This window comes from Microcaecilia unicolor, chromosome 12 (assembly GCF_901765095.1).
Source record: "Microcaecilia unicolor chromosome 12, aMicUni1.1, whole genome shotgun sequence".
Lineage (NCBI taxonomy): Eukaryota > Metazoa > Chordata > Amphibia > Gymnophiona > Siphonopidae > Microcaecilia > Microcaecilia unicolor.
In genome coordinates, this window is record NC_044042.1 from 99,952,939 (window position 1) to 99,965,962 (window position 13,024).

Sequence of the window (13,024 nt, forward strand, 5' to 3'; positions counted from 1 at the left end):
TGGGTGTTGTGCACATGAAGTCTGCCCTGTTGGGGTTCCCCGGCGGCCTGCACCCCCCTTCTGCGTGCCTTCCCGGATCCCCTTTCACCTACCCTCTCACAATTACCTACAGACTTGAAAGCAATCAACGAAAAAACTATCTTTCGAAAATCTCTGAAGACATTCTTCTTCAACAAGGTCTACAATGAGAACCTATAGCCTCACTAAGTCACTTCACCAACCCACTCAATTATGAACGCCCACCTTCTATAACTACCCTAATCAATCTCTTCCTTCTTCTTTCTTCCCTTCCTTAATCGCTACACATTACTAAATGTATTTGATATCCTGAAATGACAATATTAACAAATCTATGTAAGCCACATTGAGCCTGCAAATAGGTGGGGGAATGTGGGATACAAATGCAATAAATAAATAAATAAAATAAATAAACTACTTAAAGCAAGAGTGAATAATCAAATACAAACATTCCAGCTGCCTCCCAAGAGTAGCGGAAGAGGAAGAAGAGGCAGCAATGCTCCACAATCCAAGCAGAGGTGAAGGCAGGACGGACCCCCATTCTATCAGATTTAACATTAATGGGCTGTACTGAGATGTTCCAGTCAGTCCTAGCCTTCTTGTCCCCTCCGTCCCCATCCCCAATCAGAGTACCACAGGTCAAACTGATCCTAACTTCCTCCCAAGGAGGAAGACTTATAAGGTGTCATCAAACTCTAGTGGAAAGAGTGTAAACTCACGTGACTGGACTAGTCTGGAGGGACGAGGAGGAACTAGTTTATTTAATTGGGCAGAGAGTGGGGTAGAGGCGAGAATACCTGTCAGCAATTGCACACACGTTGAACATGACCTCAGAATATCTTCCCAGCCTGCCAAGTTGCATGAGAGTCAGATCCACGAGATTCCCATCCACGTACAGCAGCTGCATACAACCATGGAACGCTGTCTGGTTCGACTGGCAGCCCGAGTCTCCTACTGGTTTTGGACACCCTAAAATTCAGTCAGTTTTAATGAAAATTTACAAGAATTTCCCTAGGAGACACTGAGTAGGGGCATTTGATTTTTTTTTAAAACAAATGTTTCATATTTACAGTAGAATCAACATACAACAAAAAATTAAGTAATCATAATCATAAAACTTTCTAGATCAGCGAGGTTTATCACTGCATGGACTCTCACCTCCAAAAAAGTACACATCCCCTGTCAGAAGCTGGAACTCAGTGGGATAATTAACTCTGAATTCAGCTCCTTCATCCTCATCAATGATAACCACAGCAGAGCCCTCCCTTGCCACCAGAAGCACGGCATGCCAGAAACCATCATTGAGCCGGTAGCCTATAGACGTATAAAGAGAAAAGAAAAAGGGACAGTGAGCAAATATGAAAAAAGAACCAGCACTGGGATAAGTGATGCTTTCTCCATGTCTCAGCAGAAGATCTGGGGCAATCTCAAGGGCAGGACCATACCAAGTTATAATTGCATCCAATCAGGCTCATTTTCAAAAGAGAAAAACATCTAAAAAGTGACACAAGTCCGCTTAATCCGTATTTTCAAAACTTATTTTTAGACATTTTTCTATGAAGTCCATCAGATGTATGGCCAAATCTCAAGGAGGCGTTTAAGGGGCATGTTCAGGGCGGGACTTGGGCGTTCCTTAGATGTTTTTCAGCCATACTGGAACAAACCAAAAACGTCCAGGAATAAAACTAAGACGTTTTGAGCTAGACCTGTTTTTAGAATGAATAAGGCACAAAAAGGTGCCCTAAATGACCAGATGACCACTGGAGGGAATCAGGAATGACCTCGCCTTATTCCCCCAGTGGTCACTAACCCCCTCCCAACCCCCCAAAAATGTGATGAAAAACATTACTTGCCAGCCTCTGTGCCAGCCTCAGATGTTATATGCAGGTCCATCAGAATAGCATGCAGGTCCCTGGAGTAGTCTAGTAGTGGGTGCAGTGCACTGCAGAGGTGAACCCAGCCTCCTACCTCTCCCTACCTCTTACAATTGTGGAGGAACCTGAGAGCCCTCCAAAACTCACCAGAAACCCACTGTATCCACATATAGGTGCCCCCTTCATCCATAAGGGCTATGGTAGTGGTGTACAGTTGGGGGTAGTGAGTTTTGGGGGGCCCAGTAGACCAAGTAAGGGAGCAATGGTCAGATGTGTACCTGGGAGCATTTTAGTGCCCCCTAGAGTGCCCTATTGCTGTGCTGGGATGTCAGGGGGACCAGTCTACTAAAAATGCTGGCTGCTCCTACATCCCAATGGCTTGATTTTGTACGTTTTGCACTTGAACGTTTTCTTTTCCAAAATGGACCAAAAAAATACGCCCAAATCACAAAACGTTCAAAATACAAAATGTCAATAGTATTAAAAAAAAAAGATAGACGTTTTTCTTTTTCGAAAATGACCTTCTTTCCTGTTCAGAATTTGGATGTTTTGTGTAAAATGTCCAAATTCAGATTTAGACATCATACTGAAAATGCCCCTCTTTGTGACTCAAATACCACAACCTCCTCACTTCACTGCCAACAATGAATGAAACAGTGGGCTCGAGTAATTTTTATACCTCTTCCATATTAGCACCCTGTGCTACTGCACCACTCTCACGGCCCTTGGTACAGCGCTACTCAAGGTTCTTCAGTTCCCAGTGGATATTAACTGCCATTCAGAAAGATCACGTCTATAGGAAACTAAAGTGAGTTTTAGGAGGTATTGGAACTAATTTTAAAAGGCATTTCAAAGGTAAATAGCATTTTATGAACACAAATGATCTTTTGTGAACCACCTCACCCTTCAGAAAATAAGTTGCATCAGAAGGGGTGGGATGGTTCAGAGAGAAAGCTCTGGTGCAGTCTGCAAGTAGCCTATGAGTGCCACTGCCTGGGCAAAGACTGGAGATAATTTTCAGGCATGGGGGAGAGGGAGGAAATTGTGAGCTTTGCAGGGCTGGGAAGGGAGAGATGCAACAGGAGGAAGAAGGGAGAACTAACAGGGGGTGAATATGTAACACATGCACCTTGAACAGATATGCCACTGTTTGTGTGTGCCAAAGAGGATGTGTAAATGTGTTTGTGTATTTCCTGTAGGTTAATATTAAAAAAGAAAATATGCACATACTTTCCCTTATAAAATAGGTGTTATATTACTATGAATATGTGCCATCAAGTTAGATGGTCCATTACAATTATCTTTATTATCAGCTTTGGTACAGTGGATCCTTTATTTATTTATTTCCTCCCACATGCATCATTTCCGGCGGTAATCAGCAATTGGCACGTGCCGACCAGTCACCGTGCGTGTAGCGTGTGAGCCCATACCGCTAGATCAATGGATGGCGTTAAGGGCTCAGGCCGGTTTTAGACACAGGCTAATTTCAGTTTTACCGCATGCCCTTTTCCCGTCCCATTAAAAAAAAAAGCCCTTTTTTGCAGACACGGTAAAAACTGGCCCGGTGCACCCAAAATATGCACCTACACTGCTACAGGCCACTTTTTACCGCGGCTTAGTAAAAGGACCCCTGAATCATATCTACTCAATTGTCTGAGGCTCAACCATATAGAAAGATTGCTTACCTGTAATGTGGGTTTTCCATGGACCTCAGTAATACAGACTAATGCAGACACAGGATGATGAGGTCAGTTGATGTTTCCCAACCCAGACCACTGCTCCTCATGCCCAGTTAAAGTTTCAAAGTTTTCACTGGGCATGCACCAAATCTCCCAGGGCTCCAGTCTGTCCTCAAGCTATTTGCCTTTTCATCCACATTGTATCTCTTATCCAAGGGGGACGGTGGGAGGCACTATGTGACTATTAGACCAAGGTCTACAGAGAACTCCTAATACAGCTAAACAATCTGACTTTCTCCATAGACCACCAATCTAACACAGCCACAGTAAGGCAACTTTAAAGCTCAAGGTAGCCTATGTTAAATGCTCTTATGATTAGTAGAATGATGTGGTAGCTATATTAGTCCACTTTTAAAGGTAATAAATAGAAATTTAAAAAAAAAAGAAAAGAAAATAAGATGATACTTTTTTTATTGGACTAAACAAACTTTTTTTATTAGTTTTCAAAGGTAACCTTTCTTCTTCAGATCAAAAACCAAAAGCCCACAACCTGCCCAATGCTCCTCCCATAGCCATACCCCATTTTGGGATCTGCGCCGTAGAATTCACACAGACTACATTATAAAATACGCTTACCGAGTAGTGCACATAACGTTTAATTATTGCAAATTAGTGCTGATAATTGCTTATTACCATCCAATAATCAGTGCTGATTAGCTCATTATCAAAATAAATTGTGTGTGCAAATCACCTACACATGCCGATTTGTGCATGTAATTCAAGACGCCATATGTAGAATTATGTGCATAGGTGTGGACTAACATCTGCTGGTGAGAGCATTCTCGAATTCTCACTTTCTGCCTGTGGAGTGGGACACACACAGATAACACTTAATTCTGACATTATTTCTGTGGTTTGGGCATTTCTGGTACATTTCAATACAGCTCTAGAGATAGGTTACAGAAAACAAACTCCACAGGTCTTAAGCTTAAGCCCACCCACCCTGCCCCTCAACCGCCCCAACCACCCCAAGACTGACACTTTCTAAATAGCTTTCCTGCATAAACTACTTATCACTAATTAACTCCTCCCTAATTACAAGCCCATCATAGTACACCTGTTCATACCCATTTCAACCAATCAAGATGACTTTTATTCTCTGTAATAATTGTTGTGCTTTAGTTTCAAGGCCAATCATCTGGAAAAAGCTTGTCCTGTTTTCAGCTCGCTAGTTTAAAACAAGAGCTCAGTAAAGTAAAGCAGGAATTGAATGTACTTAAAGCAGCTTCTAGGACTGCACAAAATCATACCAAATTCGCACCACTGCCTCAAAGAATAAAACCACCTAAGAATAGATGGTTCACGGTAGGCTCAGGCAGACTTCGTTATGTGACTCAGAAGCATCCACCCTTACAAGTGTTGCCCCTACAGAATTCCTTTGCTCCATTATAGCACTGTGATGTTCCTGAACATAGAACTGAGGTGGAAGAAAAAGCAATGAAGGTGGAACAAAAAGATATGAAGGCACCCAAAGAGAAAAGACACCCCCAAATCACAAATGTTGAAACACATACCAGGTAATGTAGATGGAAAGCGATGACCACAAATGTTCGCAGTCTAAGCAATAAAGTTCATGACCTTCAAGCCCTGATGTTGGAGGCAGACTTGGATGTTGTTGCAATCATGGAGACATGGTTCAATGGTTTCCATGAATGGGATACAAACATGCCAGGCTATAATCTATTTGGGAAGGATAGAGATGGTCGTAAAGGTGGAGGAGTAGCTCTATATCTCAGAAATGATATCGCAGCGACTGAAATGACAGGGACCTGGGAAAAGAAAAAGCGATACGGATCACCTTAAAAAGAGATGATAGAACCTCTGCACAAGTGGGTGTTGTCTACGACCCCCCCCCCCCCCCCGACACAACTGGAGGAACTAGATAAAGATCTGATCGCGGATATTCAAAAGTTGGGAAAGAAAAGAGAGGTGCTGTTGCTGGGAGATTTCAATCTGCCGGATGTAGATTGGAAGGTTTCATCTGCAGAATCGGAAAGAAGTAGAGAGATCGTGGATGCTTTTCAAAGTGCTCTGCTCAGACAAATGGTGACGGAACCCACGAGGGAGGGAGCGATGCTGGATCTGGTGCTCACAAATGGGGATAGTGTGTCAAATGTCCAAGTGGGTGACCACCTGGGCAGCAGTGACCATCAAACAGTTTGGTTTGATATGACAGCTGAAGTGGAGGGCGGCCACTCAAAACTCAAAGTCCTGGATTTCAAGAATGCTGACTTTAGTAAAATGGGGGAATACATGAGGAAAGAGCTGGGAGAGCGAACGAGAAGTGGAAGGACAGTGGTCCAGGCTGAAAGAAGCTATAAATAGGGCCACAAACCTTTATGTAAGGAGAGTAAATAAAAGCAAGAGAAAAAGGAAACCGATATGGCTCTCCAAGCAAGTGGCTGAGAAAATAAAGCCTAAAGAGTTGGCGTTCCTAAAATACAAAAAAACTCAAGAAGAGGAACACGGGATGAAACTGAAAGAAGCCAAGAGAGAGATACGTCTGGCGAAAGCACAAGCGGAAAAACAAATGGCTAGAAATGTAAGGAGGAGTGTCAAAAAGTTCTTCAGGTATATTAATGAAAGGAGGAAGACTAAAAAGGGAATTGTGAGACTGAAAGATGCTGCGAACCGCTATGTAGATAATGATGAAGAAAAAGCAAATTTGCTAAATAGATACTTTTGTTCAGTTTTCACAGAAGAAAATCCTGGAGAAAGGCTGCAATTGACTGGCAAAAGCACGAATGAGAATGGAGTGGATAGAGCACTGTTCATGGAAGAGAGTGTGTATGAACAACTTAAAAATCTAAAGGTGGACAAAGCAGTGGGACCAGACGGGATCCACCCCAGGATATTGAGGGAGCTCAGAGAGGTCATGGCGGGTCCTCTTAAAGATTTGTTTAATAAATCCTTGGAGACGGGAGAGGTTTCATGGGATTGGAGAACGGCGGACGTGGTCCCTCTTCACAAAAGTGGTGATAGGGAAGAAGCTGGAAACTACAGGCCGGTAAGCCTCACTTCGGTTATTGGAAATGTAATGGAAGCGATGCTGAAGGATAGTGAATTTCCTGGAAGCCAATACTTTGCAAGATCTGAGACAACATGGTTTTACCAAAGGTAAATCGTGCCAAACGAATCTCATTGAATTCTTTGACTGGGTGACCGGAGAATTGAATCATGGATGTGCTATAGACGTAATCTACTTGGATTTCAGCAAAGCTTTTGACACGGTTCCCCACAGGAGGCTCTTGAATAAACTCGACAGGCTGAAGATAGGACCTGATGTGGTGAACTGGATTAGGAACTGGTTGATGGACAGACGCCAGAGGGTGGTGGTTAATGGATTCGCTCGGATGAGGAAAAGGTGAGTAGTGGAGTGCCTCAGGGATCGGTGCTGGGGCCAATTCTGTTCAATATATTTGTGAGTGACATTCCCGAAGGGTTAGAAGGTACAGTTTGCCTATTTGCGGATGATATTAAGATTTGTAACAGAGTGGACAACCCGGAGGGAGTGGAAAACATGAAAAAGGATCTGTGGAAGCTAGAAGAATGGTCTAAGGTCTGGCAATTAAAATTCAATGCGAAGAAATGCAAAGTGATGCACTTAGGGAGTAGAAATCCACGGGAGGCGGTGGAGAGTCTAATATGTACGGACGGGGAGAGGGATCTTGGGGTGATAGTATCTGAGGTTCTGAAGGCGACAGAACAGTGTGACAAGGCGGTGGCCGTAGCTAGAAGGTTGCTAGGCTGTATAGAGAGAGGTGTGACCAGCAGAAGAAAAGAGGTTTTAATGCCCCTGTATAAGTTGTTGGTGAGGCCCCACCTGGAGTATTGTGTTCAGTTTTGGAGGCCATATCTTGCCAAGGATATAAAAAGAATTGAAGTGCTGCAAAGAAAAGCTACAAGAATAGTAATGGATTTGCGTTACAAGACGTATGAGGAAAGACTTGCTGACCTGAACATGTATACCCTGGAGGAAAGGAGAAACAGGGGTGATATGATACAGACATTCAAATATTTGAAAGGTATTAATCCGCAAACAAACCTTTTCCATAGATGGGAAGGCGGTAGAACTAAAGGACATGAAATGAGATTGAAGGGGGGAAGACTCAAGAAAAATGTCAGAAAGTATTTTTTCATGGAGAGAGTGGTGGATACTTGGAATGCCCTCCTGCTGGAGGTGGTGGAGATGAAAACGGTAACGGAATTCAAACATGCGTGGGGTAAACATAAAGGAATCCTGTTCAGAAGGAAGAGATCCTCAGAAGCTTAGCCGAGATTGGGTAGCAGAGCCGGTGGGGGGAGGCAGGGCTAGTGCTCTGGGCAGACTTCTACGGTCTGTGCCCTGAAAATGGCGGATATAAATCAAGGTAAGGTATACACAAAAAGTAGCACATATGAGTTTATGTGGCATGCTTCATAAACATAAAAACCCTTATATTCTGCGTAACTTATGTGCACAAAGCACAATAAAGACATACCTAGTATGATGTTGAAAAGAACATAGACTTTGGCGCAAAATAATGATGTTGATAAATTCATATTTATAAATTATATGGAAAACGGAATGACGAATGAGGTGATTAAATCTGCAGATGATACAAAACTATTCAAGGTTGTTAAAACACGTGTGGACTGTGAAATATTGCATGAAGACTTTAGGAAATTGGAAGACTGGGTGACCAAATGGCAGATGAAATTTAATATGGACAAATGCAAGGTGATGCATATTGGAAAGAATAATCCAAGTCACAATTACCTGATGTTAGGGTCCACCTTGGGGGTCAGCGCTCATGAAAAAGATCTGGGTGTTATTGTAGATAATAAGCGGAAATCTTCTGTTCAGTGTGTGACGGCAGCCAAAAAAGCAAACAGGATGCTAGGAATTATTAGGAAAGGGATGGTAAATAAAACCAAAAATACTATAATGCCTCTGTACCGCTCCATGGTGCATCCACACCTTGAGTATTGTGTTCAGTTCTGATTGTCGTATTTCAAAAAAGATAAAGCGGAATTAGAAAAGTTTCAATTGAAGAGATACTAAAATGATAAAGGGGATGGAACTCCTCTCGTATGAGGAAAGGCTAAAGAAGTTAGGGCTCTTCAGCTTGGAAAAGAGACGAATGAGGGGAGATATGATTGGGGTCTACAAAATCCTGAGTGGTGTAGAATGAACAGAAGTAAACTGATTTTTTACTTGTTCCAAAAGAACAAAGACTAGGGGACACTCGAGGAAGTTACATGGAAATACTTTTAAAACAAATAGAAGGAAATCAGCAATAGTTCGCCTGATCTTGAAAAAGCCATCTTCTGAGTTCTTGCTCACTATTGGTCAGTCTTTGTTTCCTTTCTAAAATCTTAGAAAATATTGTCTTCACTCAAACCACCACGAAAATGATAGTGGGGATGGGACGACTTTCCTATGAAGAGAGGCTGAGAAGGCTAGGGCTTTTCAGCTTGGAGAAGAGACGGCTGAGGGGAGATATGATAGAAGTGTATAAAATAATGAGTGGAATGGATCGGGTGGATGTGAAGCGACTGTTCACGCTATCCAAAAATACTAGGACTAGAGGGCATGAGTTGAAGCTACAGTGTGGTAAATTTAAAACGAATCGGAGAAAATTTTTCTTCACCCAACGTGTAATTAGACTCTGGAATTCATTGCCGGAGAACGTGGTACGGGCGGTTAGCTTGACGGAGTTTAAAAAGGGGTTAGATAGATTCCTAAAGGACAAGTCCATAGACCGCTATTAAATGGACTGGAAAAATTCCTCATTTTTAGGTATAACTTGTCTGGAATGTTTTTACGTTTGGGGAGCGTGCCAGGTGCCCTTGACCTGGATTGGCCACTGTCGGTGACAGGATGCTGGGCTAGATGGACCTTTGGTCTTTCCCAGTATGGCACTACTTATGTACTTATGTACTTATGTACCTTTGTTGAGCAGTCCCTTGCCCTTCATCCTAGACCAATGGTTCCGAACCCTTGTCCTGGAGGCACCTCAGCCAGTTAGGTTTTCAGGATATTCACTGTGAATATTCATGAGAGAGTGTATGCAAATCTCTCTCATTAGTATTCATTGTCGATATCCTGAAAACCTGACTGGCTGGGGTGCCTCTAGGACCAGGTTTGGGAACCACTGTCCTAGATAATCTGGTTCTCATCCCATTTTAACATTGAAACAGTTCTTGCAGGTCTCCTCAGTGAAATTCACTTCCATTTAGAAAACACCATATCGTATTGGCAGTTTCCCTTGATCTCTCAGCAGCTTTTAATCTAGTACATAAGTAAATAAGTAATGCCATACTGGGAAAAGACCAAGGGTCCATCGAGCCCAGCATCTTGTCCACGACAGCGGCCAATCCAGGCCAAGGGCACCTGGCAAGCTTCCCAAACGTACAAACATTCTATACATGTTATTCCTGGGATTTTGGATTTTTCCAAGTCCGTTTAGTAGCGGTTTATGGACTTGTCCTTTAGGAAACCGTCCAACCCCTTTTTAAACTCTGCTAAGCTAACCGCCTTCACCACATTTTCCGGCAATGAATTCCAGAGTGGATCACTCTTCTCTTCTTTCTTGCTTTTCTTCACTTGGCTTTTTACCGGAACAGTCTTAACCTGGTTTTCTTCTTTTCTCTTTGACTGCTCTCAGGTTATCACAGCCACTTCAACCTCTGCCTCTTGATAATTAACCTGTGGAGCTCCTCAGGGTTCAATCCTCTTCTCCTTGCTCTTTAACCTTTTCTTGAGTCCACTCACAAACCTTATCCAGTTGTTTGGGATCTCCTGTTACATATATGCAGACGATATTCTGTAGATTTGGCCCATAAATCCCTTCTCTCCATCTCTAACTTCCCTTCAAGATTGTTTAAATTCAGTATCCAATTGGCTCAGGGACTACAAATTAATTCTTAATAAACAGAAGACGGTAGCTTGCTGGTTCAAAGGAGGCCTTACCCCTTCAAAATTCCCACAACACTTATTTGGAACTCAAATATTTGGAGCTCATTTTCAAAGCACTTAGCCTTCCAAAGTTCCATAGGTTTCTATGGAACTTTGGAAGGCTAAGTGCTTTGAAAATATGCCTCCAATTCATCCTGTAGAAACTTTTCACTATCTTGGCGTACTCTTGGATTCAAAGTTATCCTTCTCAGTTCAGGTTTCTCAACTTTGCAAATTTTACCCTTTGACAGCTAGGATTTCTTCAATAGAATTTAGATAATAATTCTTTGCATGCGCTGATCCTTTCCTTATTCATCTCCAATCTGGACTATTGTAATGTGGAGGGGCATAATCGAACAGGGGCGCCCATCTCTAAGGACGGCGCCACGAAGGGACGGGAAAACCCATATTATCAAAACAAGATGGGCGTCCATCTTTCGTTTCAATATATGGTCGCAGACGTCCAACATCTCGACCTTAGAGATGGCCGATCTAAATGTTGAGATCGCCGACCTTAGAGATGGGCGACCTCGGTTTTCGCCGATAATGGAAACTGAGGACGCCCACCTCAAAAACGACCAAATCCAAGGCATTTGGTCGTGGGAGGAGCCAGCATTCGTACTGCACTGGTCCCCCTCACATGCTAGGACACCAACCAGGCACCCTAGGGGGCACTGCAGTGGACTTCCTAAATTGCTCCCAAGTCCATAGCTCCCTTCCCTTGTGTGCTGAGCCCCCCAAAACCCACTACCCACAACTGTACACCACTACCATAGCCCTTATGGGTGAAGGGGGGCACATACATGTGGGTACAGTGGGTTTTGGGGGGGTTTGGAGGGCTCAACATTTACCACCACAAGTGTAAGAGGTAGGGGGGTGGGCTTGGGTTTGCCTGCCTGAAGTGCACTGCACCCACTAAAAACTGCTCCAGGGACCTGCATACTGCTGTGATGGAGCTGGGTATGACATTTGAGGCTGGCATAGAGGCTGGAAAAAATGTTTTTAAATTTTTTGGGTGGGAGAGGGTTGGTGAAGTAATGGGAAGTAATGGGAGGTCATCCCCGATTCCCTCCGGTGGTCATCTGGTCATTTCGGGCACCTTTTCAAGGCCTGGACGTGAAAATACTTTGATGTTATACCGATCTGCTGGCTTATTTTCCACGTTGGATTTTGCAGATCATTTGCCTTGCTGTTTTTTGGGACCTACAATCAATCTCTGAAGAAAGGACATCACCAAGCAATCAAACGCACATCACACAGCACAAGAGGTCACGTAGACGCAAAAACATTTTGGCATTCGATATACAACTACTGGTCAGCACCAACTGACTCTATAAATTACCTTGTAGAATAGGAAAAGAGATGTATCTCTGTTCTAAATGAAATAGCCCCCATACGAACTAAATCCTCATACAAACACAATAAAACCCCATGGTTCAACGACAAACTAAAAAAAAACTAAAAGCAATATCCAGATGACTCAAACAAGCATGGAGAAAAAACAAAAATGCACAAACTCTAAACATATGGAAGGATTCACAAAAAAAAATACAAATATGGGATAAAACAATCCAAACGGAATTACTATAAAGCACAAGTAGGAACAGATTACAAAGACATGAAGAAATTATACAAGCTACTGGACAAGCTACTAGAAACCAAACCAGTCACCACATAAACTTAAGCATCCCGCCAGCAGTCGAACTTAGTAACATAGTAAATGATGGCAGATAAAGACCTGTACAGTCCATCCAGTCTGCCCAACAAGATAAACTCATTTTACATGGTATGTGTTACTTTATATGTATACCTGAATTTGATTTGTCCTTGCCTTTCTTTAGCCACAGACTGTAGACGTCTGCCCAGTACTGTTCTTGTACTAAGTTCTGAAGCTAATGTCGAAGCCCCGTAAAATTTACACTCCAGCCCATCCCTATCTATTCAGTCACGATCAGGGCGTAGACCATAGAAGTCTGCCCAGCTCCCGTTTTATTTCCCCAATTACCGGCATCACCACCCAGTCTCTGCTAAGATTCCATGGAACCATTCCTTCTAAACCGGATTCCCACGCATGTTTGAATTCTCTTACTGTTTTCATCTCCCCCACCTCCCGCGGGAGGGCATTCCATATATCCACCACCCTCTCTGTTAAAAAAATACTTCTTGACATTAGTCCTGAGTCTGCCCCCCTTCAACCTCAATTCATGTCCTCTCATTCTACCACCTTCCCGTCTCAGAAAAAGGTTCATTTGCGGATTAATACCTTTCAAATATTTGAAAGTCTGTATCATGTCACCTCTGTTTCTCCTTTCCTCCAAAATATACATGTTCAGGTCAGCAAGTCTCTCCTCGTACAGTTTGCAATGCAAATCCCAAACCAATTTTGTAGCTTTTCTATACTTCAAAGAAAAATTTGTTAAAGCTCTCCACCGCTTACTGTCAACTGATCGATT

The 13,024-nt window shown here is 42.9% G+C and overlaps 1 protein-coding gene across 1 annotated transcript in view; it reads right to left on the minus strand.

Moving 5' to 3' along the window:
- Window positions 1–13,024, minus strand: part of CNTNAP1 (contactin associated protein 1) — a 394,500-nt gene that overhangs the window by 181,291 nt on the left and 200,185 nt on the right. Inside the window, 2 exon segments of the mRNA XM_030221745.1 lie at window positions 816–987; window positions 1,177–1,332. Of these exon segments, the coding sequence (XP_030077605.1) occupies window positions 816–987; window positions 1,177–1,332 (328 nt within the window).